The sequence below is a fragment of the Silurus aristotelis genome (assembly GCF_946808225.1).
Source record: "Silurus aristotelis genome assembly, chromosome: 14".
Lineage (NCBI taxonomy): Eukaryota > Metazoa > Chordata > Actinopteri > Siluriformes > Siluridae > Silurus > Silurus aristotelis.
Window position 1 is genome coordinate 29,110,370 of NC_139587.1, and position 10,000 is coordinate 29,120,369.

The 10,000-nt window shown below is 41.9% G+C and overlaps 1 protein-coding gene across 2 annotated transcripts in view; it reads left to right on the top strand.

The window, feature by feature from the left end:
* Window positions 1–4,192: 4,192 nt before the first annotated feature.
* The window catches only part of anpepb.1 (alanyl (membrane) aminopeptidase b, tandem duplicate 1), a 9,132-nt gene continuing 3,324 nt past the window's right edge, over window positions 4,193–10,000 (top strand). For both annotated transcript variants that reach the window (XM_083561280.1, XM_083561281.1), the window contains exons 1-12: window positions 4,193–4,834; window positions 5,039–5,181; window positions 5,919–6,055; window positions 6,147–6,273; window positions 6,473–6,627; window positions 7,587–7,700; window positions 7,866–8,009; window positions 8,223–8,288; window positions 8,557–8,622; window positions 8,802–8,974; window positions 9,096–9,172; window positions 9,583–9,716. In XM_083561280.1, coding sequence (XP_083417406.1) covers window positions 4,239–4,834; window positions 5,039–5,181; window positions 5,919–6,055; window positions 6,147–6,273; window positions 6,473–6,627; window positions 7,587–7,700; window positions 7,866–8,009; window positions 8,223–8,288; window positions 8,557–8,622; window positions 8,802–8,974; window positions 9,096–9,172; window positions 9,583–9,716 — 1,932 coding nt within the window. In that variant the 5' untranslated portion in view covers window positions 4,193–4,238. The remainder of the gene's footprint in view (window positions 4,835–5,038; window positions 5,182–5,918; window positions 6,056–6,146; window positions 6,274–6,472; window positions 6,628–7,586; window positions 7,701–7,865; window positions 8,010–8,222; window positions 8,289–8,556; window positions 8,623–8,801; window positions 8,975–9,095; window positions 9,173–9,582; window positions 9,717–10,000) is intronic.

The following is a 10,000-nucleotide window of genomic DNA, read 5'->3' on the forward strand; positions in this document are numbered from 1 at the left end:
TTGTAACAGTGGGGGTGTGGTCTGGGATTCTAGAGTAGAACAAGGACAAGAAGATATAAATCTTAAACGAGTTGTTTTTAATTGACGGAACACTTTTACAAAATATCCAATTGTCCATCTCTCGCTTTATCTTAATCTTAATCTTCATCTTGATCTCTATCTCCATCTCCATCTCCATCCACATCCCCTATCTCCATCCCCATCTCTATCTCCATCTCCATCTCCATCCCCATCCCCATCTCCATCCCCATCTCCATCTCTATCTCTATCTCCATCTCTATCTCTATCTCCATCTCCATCTCCATCTCCATCCCCATCTCTATCTCCATCTCTATCTCTATCTCTATCTCCATCTTTATCTCCATCTCCATCTCCATCCCCATCTCCATCTCCATCTCCATCCCCATCCCCATCTCCATCCCCATCTCTATCTCTATCTCCATCTCTATCTCTATCTCCATCTCCATCTCCATCTCCATCTCCATCTCCATCCCCATCCCCATCCCCATCTCCATCCCCATCTCTATCTCCATCTCCATCTCCATCTCCATCTCCATCCCCATCCCCATCCCCATCTCTATCTCTATCTCCATCTCCATCCCCATCCCCATCTCCATCTCCATCTCCATCTCCATCCCCATCTCCATCCCCATCTCTATCTCCATCCCCATCTCTATCTCCATCTCCATCTCCATCTCCATCTCCATCCCCATCTCTATCTCCATCTCTATCTCTATCTCTATCTCCATCTTCATCTCTATCTCCATCTCCATCTCCATCCCCATCCCCATCCCCATCTCCATCTCCATCTCCATCTCCATCCCCATCCCCATCTCCATCTCCATCTCCATCCCCATCTCTATCTCCATCTCTATCCCCATCCCCATCCCCATCTCTATCTCTATCTCCATCTCCATCTCCATCCCCATCTCTATCTCCATCTCTATCTCCATCTCCATCTCCATCCCCATCCCTATCTCCATCTCTATCTCTATCTCTATCTCCATCTTCATCTCCATCTCCATCCCCATCTCTATCTCCATCTCCATCTCTATCTCCATCTTTATCTCTATCTCCATCTCTATCTCTATCTCCATCCCCATCCCCATCTCCATCTCCATCTCCATCTCCATCCCCATCTCTATCTCCATCTCCATCTCCATCCCCATCTCTATCTCCATCTCTATCTCCATCTCCATCTCCATCTCCATCCCCATCTCTATCTCCATCTCTATCTCTATCTCTATCTCCATCTTCATCTCCATCTCCATCCCCATCTCTATCTCCATCTCCATCTCTATCTCCATCTTTATCTCTATCTCCATCTCTATCTCCATCTCCATCTCCATCCCCATCTCTATCTCCATCTCTATCTCCATCTCCATCTCCATCCCCATCTCTATCTCCATCTCTATCTCTATCTCTATCTCCATCTTCATCTCCATCTCCATCCCCATCTCTATCTCCATCTCCATCTCTATCTCCATCTTTATCTCTATCTCCATCTCTATCTCCATCTCCATCTCCATCCCCATCTCTATCTCCATCTCTATCTCCATCTTTATCTCCATCCCCATCTCTATCTCCATCTCCATCTCTATCTCCATCTTTATCTCTATCTCCATCTCTATCTCCATCTCCATCTCCATCCCCATCTCTATCTCCATCTCCATCTCTATCTCCATCTTTATCTCCATCCCCATCTCTATCTCCATCTCCATCTCTATCTCCATCTTTATCTCTATCTCCATCTCTATCTCCATCTCCATCTCCATCCCCATCTCTATCTCCATCTTTATCTCTATCTCCATCTCCATCTCCATCCCCATCTCCATCCCCATCTCTATCTCCATCTCTATCTCTATCTCCATCTCCATCCCCATCTCTATCTCCATCTCCATCCCCATCTCTATCTCCATCTCCATCTCTATCTCTATCTCCATCTCCATCCCCATCTCTATCTCCATCTCCATCCCCATCTCTATCTCCATCTTTATCTCTATCTCCATCTTTATCTCTATCTCCATCTCCATCTCCATCCCCATCTTTATCTCCATCTCCATCTCTATCTCCATCTTTATCTCTATCTCCATCTTTATCTCTATCTCCATCTCCATCCCCATCCCCATCTCCATCCCCATCTCTATCTCCATCTTTATCTCTATCTCCATCTCTATCTCCATCTCCATCCCCATCTCTATCTCCATCTTTATCTCTATCTCCATCTCTATCTCCATCTCCATCCCCATCTCTATCTCCATCTCCATCTCCATCCCCATCTCTATCTCCATCTTTATCTCTATCTCCATCTTTATCTCTATCTCCATCTCCATCTCCATCCCCATCTCTATCTCCATCTCCATCTCTATCTCCATCTTTATCTCTATCTCCATCTTTATCTCTATCTCCATCTCCATCCCCATCCCCATCTCCATCCCCATCTCTATCTCCATCTTTATCTCTATCTCCATCTCTATCTCCATCTCCATCCCCATCTCTATCTCCATCTTTATCTCTATCTCCATCTCTATCTCCATCTCCATCTCCATCCCCATCTCTATCTCCATCTTTATCTCCATCTCTATCTGCATTTGACTTCTGCCTTCAGTCAGTCAGTGCTGTAGTTTCTGGGCAGTGATTTTATTCTTGCACTATTTACTTTTTAAAACTACTTTAATAATAGAAGTACACACAAAAAGAAACGATGTAATTACAGTAACGCGAGTAAAATAACTCTTTACTTTAAACCTCTGATTCTCTGAACACTGCATCCGGAAAGTTTTCACAGAGCTTCACTTTCTCTGCATTTTGTTATGTTACAGTTTTATTCTAAAATTAATTAAGTCCATTATTTTCCTAAAAATTCTACAAACAAACCCCATAATGACAATGTGAAAGAAGTTTGTTTGAAATCTTTGCAAATATTAAAAATAAAAATGAAGAAAACCTAAATCCCCTGCTGTTAAAGCACTTTGGCACCAGTTAAAGTCTTTTTGAGTTTAATGCAACGAGCTTGACACCTTTTTTTTTTGGTCAGTTTCTCTCATTCTTCTTCGCAGAACCTCTCAAGCTCCATCAGGTTGAATAATGGATGTAATTTTAGAATAAAACTGTAACATAAACTGTGGAAAAGTGAAGTTCTGTAAATAGTTTCCAGATGCACTGGACGTCATTTACTGCTTTAACCAGCCCTTTTTCAGAACTGTGATGAATCCTTGTAGAAGAGAATCGACTTGTGTGCACTAGAAGATGTTTGTTCTCCCCTGACCTTCTCACTCGCTGTGCTTGTTGAATGTTTCATTACAGATTGAATCACTTTCACTCCTATAAAATGCTCCAATCTTCTGGGAAGGATTTCCACCAGATTTTGGGGCGTGGCTGTGGGAATTAGTGATCATTCAGCTACATCAGAGATCAGACACTAATGTTGATGAGGAGGTCAGGGGTTCAGCTGGTGTTTAGTGGGCTTGAGAAGGTCAGTGTTGTGTGAAGAACACGAGGGGTTTTTCACTTCCTGTTCACTCCTGTGACCATGTCTTAAGGATCAGAATCACTTTAGTTTGAAAAGCTACTGCAAACTATGTAGATTTAATTCACAAGTTGTGAGATTTGGAGAAGAACCACACATGGGTGTGATGGTCAGGTGTCCTCATACTTAAAGCCATAAAATGAATGTGAAGTAACAGCTTGGCTGCTGAGACAAGGATCTTAGGATTTTGGAGATAAAGAAGGAGGTAATATCAGAAAGCTCTCTGAGGTCAAGTTCTTGAAGTTTACAAACTGTGAATTATGACCTCCAACTTCAACTTTAACTCCTCATCATAAGTGCACTACAGATCTGGACCAACACTGATTAGAGAACTGGACTAATGGCCTGAGGCAGGTAACAGAAATGGACCCTGGTGTGAGAACGGTACTGAAAATGACTGGGATCTAAAGCTGGATCAGGGCCTGGGACAGATCAGAACCAGGGAAAGGCCTCATTTCTTTCTCAATTCAAGTGGCCCTCTTTTTCAGCTGATTCATCAAAATCATGTTAATACTTTCATGGTGTAGCTCCTCCTTTTCCAGGTGGCTCGGTGTAACTCTGCCAGATGCCCTCTGAACCTGTGGTATTAGTGGATACTGTGTGTTAATAGGTGATGTATTAAATCTGATGGGAGGAGGAACCTCTGAATAAGAAGGAGTGCAGATGTTCCACTTGCTCCCACTGCCAGTTTCCAGCCCTTCTGTTCATCATGGCTAAAGGGTTCTTTATTAGCAAAACAGTCGGGATTGTTGGGATCGTTTTGGGGGCCGGAGCTGTGGCGACCATCATCGCGCTCTCTGTCGTTTACTCTCAAGAGAAATCCAAAAATAATGAAATAGTGGTGAATCCCACTGAAGTGACTACAACAACAACAACAACAAGCCAGCCAACCACATCAGCATCCAATGAACCGTGGGACAAATATCGTCTCCCTGATACTCTCATCCCTGAATCCTACGATATCACGCTCTGGCCACGTCTCCAGCCCGACTCTGAAGGCCTCTTCTTCTTCACGGGAAACTCCAGTGTGGTGTTCCGATGTGTGAAGGAGACGAATCTGATCCTGATTCACGCCAACAAGCTGAATCTGACCACTACTGCCACACTGAGCACGCTCAATGGCTCTCCTGCACCGTCCATCACGTCCGCACGAGTCGTGAGCAGAACCCAGTATTTAGTTTTTCACCTGAGTGAGAAACTAAAAGCAGGAGAGACGTACAAACTATACACTGAGTTCTTAGGAGAACTCGCTGATGATCTGGGAGGATTTTACAGGAGCGAATACTTTGTTAATGGAGTTAAGCAGTAAGAAGTTTCAGATTATTTCATGTTTGGGAGATGATGGGGGGGGGGGGTATGGGGGGGGGTATTGCTTTGTCTGGTTAATCTTTTCCACCCATTAGTTATTTCTCAAACCCTTTATTCTGGGAGTTTTTTGCTTTATTGCAATTTTTTATTTAATTTAATTTTCTGTATTTTGAGGGAATTATAAATTCTTGTATTTTTCAGCGTGGTAGCTACGACTCAGATGCAGCCCACAGACGCCAGAAAAGCGTTCCCTTGCTTCGATGAACCTGCAATGAAAGCGATTTTCAATATCACTCTGCTGCATGACCCAGCAACCGTCGCACTTTCCAATGGCCAGGAAATTGGTACGAGGGTTAACAACATTTTATAAACATTTAACTTAATGAGTTAGTTGAGTGTTAATATACACTACAGGGTCAAAGTTTGTGGACATCTGACCAGAAGGTAAGCTTGTGCTTCTTGAACGTCCCATTTACTGTTATAATAAACTGCACTCTGCTGGGAAGATGTTCCACTAGATTTTGTGGAGATTTGTGGAGATTTGTGGAGATTTGTTCAGCTACAGGGGTGTTAGTAAAGTCAGGTAGTGATGTAGGTGAGAAGGTGATGAGGTTCCTGGGGTGCAGTCAGTGTTTACATTCATCCAAAAGGTGTTCATTAGTGTTGGAGCTTTATAGCAGGAGATCTTCCACATCATCCAACCCATAGAAAGTAGATCTTCTTGGAGCTGTCTTTGTGCACAGAAGCATTGTCATGCTGGAACAGGTTTGGGGTCTCCTAGTTCAAGTAAACAGGAAATTCCTGAAGCAATTGTGTGCTTCCAAGTTTGTGTAACAGTTTGTAACAAACAGGTCTGAGGTCATCAGTAAAACCGCTTTCATATCTACACAATTATAACAATTTGGATAAAAAGTTGAAATTCATGGTCAGCGTTTTTCCTTATTATAGTTGATATTAAATATACAGTATATAATTATATTTAGTTTGTTAGAATATTGTTCTAATTTAAATATCTCATGAGGATCAGCAGATATACAAGAAATTATTTACTTATGTGTGTTTTTTTGGTGCCTTTTTTTAGAGTCAGTTCAGATTAAGGAAGGTGATGTGACGCTCAATAAAACACGGTTTGAACCCACCAGGAGAATGTCAACGTACCTGCTGGCGTTTATTGTCAGTGATTTTGAAGCCATTAAGACGATGGAAGGGAATGTTATGGTAAATAAACAAGTCTGCACAATAATGCAGGTTATTTTATTCATGACTTTGAATCAGCAGGAATTCTGTTTTTCCTTTTTTTCCTGCACAGATTCGTATTTTTGCCCGTAAGGAAGCGATTGACGCCGGTCACGGAGACTACGCACTGAACATCACGGGCAAAATCCTGAAATTCTTCGAAAGATATTACAATTCCACTTACCCACTTTCCAAATCAGGTGAGAGATGAACCCAGACTGCTGAAGAGTGAAGACGCTGCTGTGTGGAAACACAAGTCATAATTAATCCCTAATTTATCATGAAAACTGATCAAAAGTGTACCAGTGACCGAGAGGAGTCTCTTTTCATAACCCGTGATTTTATCATCCAGAATGAATTCCAGAATGAGTAACGTTGATGTTGAAATGGTGTGTGCAGATCAGGTGGCTCTGCCGGACTTTAACGCCGGCGCGATGGAGAATTGGGGTTTGATCACATACAGAGAAACAGCTCTTCTCTACGACAGTGCAGTTTCCTCCACTGGGAATAAAGAGCGAGTTGCCACCATCATTTCTCACGAACTCGCCCACATGGTACATCCCACACGCTAAATCCATTCTTTCCGCAGCTCTACACTGCAGCATACACAACCCATTCACTGCAGTACACACAACCCGCTCACTGCAGTACACAACCCATTTACTGCAGTACACACAACCTATACACTGCAGTACACACAACCCATTCATTGCAGTACACACAACCTATTCACTGCAACCCATTCACTGCAATACACAACCCATTCACTGCAGTACACACAACCTATACACTGCAGTACACACAACATATTCACTGCAGTACACACAACCTATACACTGCAGTACACACAACCCATTCATTGCAGTACACACAACCTATTCACTGCAACCCATTCACTGCAATACACAACCCATTCACTGCAGTACACACAACTTATACACTGCAGTACACACAACATATTCACTGCAGTACACACAACCTATACACTGCAGTACACACAACCCATTCACTGCAGTACACACAAACCATTCATTGCAGTACACACAACCTATTCACTGCAACCCATTCACTGCAATACACAACCCATTTACTGCAGTACACACAACCTATACACTGCAGTACACACAACCCATTCACTGCAGTACACACAAACCATTCATTGCAGTACACACAACCTATTCACTGCAACCCATTCACTGCAATACACAACCCATTAACTGCAGTACACACAACCCATTCACTGCAACCCATTCACTGCAATACACAACCCATTCACTGCAACCCATTCACTGCAATACACAACCCATTCACTGCAGTACACACAACCCATTCACTGCAACCCATTCACTGCAGTATAATTGTAATAAAATTAAATGCAGGAAAATGAACCGTTTATATACTAAAACTTTTCTAACTCTGATGGGTGAAGACCTTCATCTTCCTGAAACACTTCAACTAACACTTTCCAAGTTTGTTTCTAAAAAAAAATGTTGTTCCTCACTGTCCTTTTCAGTGGTTTGGGAATCTCGTGACTATTAAATGGTGGAATGATCTCTGGCTGAACGAAGGTTTCGCATCCTATGTTGAGTATCTCGGAGCCGACAATGCAGAACCTGACTGGAATATCGTACGTCACTTACCATCAATACTTAATAAATACATTTACTGATTATTATTTTATTTCAAATTCTAGACATTTGTCCAGTTCTATGTTCTGATTAGCTAATAATGTACATATAACATGCGGAGGAACATTTCATGACATAACCACCCCTTCTTTGTCCCTCACCAGAAAGACCTGATCGCACTGAACGATGTGCACAGAGTGTTTGCCGTGGACGCTCTGAGCTCGTCTCACCCGCTGTCCTCTAATGAAGACGATGTCCTGAGACCAGAGCAGATCAGTGAGGTGTTCGATGCTATCTCCTACAGCAAGGTAACGCTCAACACTGACCCCGCCCCCTTCATCTATCTGCACTCTTTAGCCTAACCTTAACCCCACCCCTCAATCTAACTCCACCCCTCGTTATAACCCCACCCCTTAATCTAATTTGTAATAATCTAATTAATCTGTTTTTACTCATATACATTCATGTTTTTAACAATATATATTGTGTGTGTGTGTGTGTGTGTGTGTGTGTGTGTGTAGGGGGCGTCAGTGTTGAGGATGCTCTCAGATTTCCTGACTGAAGAAGTTTTTGTGAAAGGCCTCAGTGTAGGTTCCAGCTCAGGTTTTTTTCTTTCTTTTATGATGCAACAAGAGTTTTTTTTATAATATGTAATATATATATATAGATAATAATAGCTACATTTATAACATGTATCTAACATGTTATTGGTTCTATATTCATGCTAGTTTCAGTGGGCTAGCATCGATCCCATTAAATCTCTTACAAACACAACAACCAGCTGCAATGTTCTGTGGGCGGAGCTCAGAAAAACAGGAAATGATTATAACTAATACAAACTCATTTTCTTTCCAGAGCTACCTCAATCGCTTCCAGTTTGAAAACACAGTGTACACCGATCTTTGGGATCATCTCCAGAAGGTGGGTTCCACCAAACAGAGTGATGGAAAATGTTATAGGAAGTAAATGAATACATTCTGACCAATCAGAACCTATAACTCAGTTCTTAGCTTTTAAAAAGAGTTGTGATGCAGAAGTGTTCAGGTGTTCTGGAGTGTTCTGGAGTTAGTGGGTGATGTGGTGTCGATGGTCTCTCTCAGGCTGTGAATGACACTGGAACGTCGCTCCCAAATAGCGTTAGTGAAATCATGGACCGCTGGGTTCGTCAGATGGGTTTCCCAGTGGTGACGATTGACACAGAGAAGGGAACCTTAACTCAGAAACACTTTCTCCTGGAACCTAATTCCACCGTGGACCGACCATCTCCATTCAAGTAGGCCAAATTACAAACATACAAAATATGTCATTAAAAGAACTGCACATTTTGTCTACATGATGAGTTTTTATATCAATTTATATCAAGTTTTTACAGCAGTCACATGATTTACTTTCAGCTATGAGTGGATTGTTCCTATTCAGTGGATGAAAAATGGAACTAAGCAGGACATATATTGGCTGGAGACCAAAGATGGTAAGCAGATTGAAGTTATAAATGATGGAAATATGTGTTTTAATATAAAAATGTACGCATTATTATAAAACATGCTAATGAGGGGGCGTGGTTTATAATGTGTTGATTTTATATATTTAATATAGAGTATATTGAGTTGTGAGCTCAGACGGGGCGTGTCTACGTGCTACTGACAAGAAAAACAGATTTTGCTTCTGTTTTGGTAAATTCAACAATGTATTAGTAATTGTTTCGGTTGGAATTAGAACTGTTTAATTCTTAAGGAACGAGTCAAATAAAGTTGAATCCCCTGGTCACGCCCCCTTTGACCAAGCCCAATTTCAGCCACACCCCCATTTAAAGCATGCCCCCATTCCACCACAAATTTGATGTTTTGAATAATTTGATGATGCAAAAAAATTTCTTTTTAGCTCAGCAAAATTTAATGAGAATGGGAGCTTCTGATTGGCTGGTGGCCAACCTCAATCTGTTGGGATACTACAGAGTGAACTATGACATGAGGAACTGGGAGAAACTGCTGAAGAAACTCCAGACATCTCATAAGGTATTAACAGCAGCATGAAACAATCGGAATCAGAAGAACACGTTCACGCAACCGCCTCCAAACCCAACAAACACCGTTCTTTACATTTATTACAAGTGTCATGGAGAACGTTGGTGTTTACTGGATGTGGGTGTGTGTTGGGGCATGAGTTAGTGTCGTGTTTAGAGAAGGAATATGTACAGTATAAAGGTTTTAGTGTTTATAGAGATGTTTGCTGGTTACAGAGTTTTTAGAAGTGCATTTATATATATATATATATATTCAAGCACCACTATGACCATACT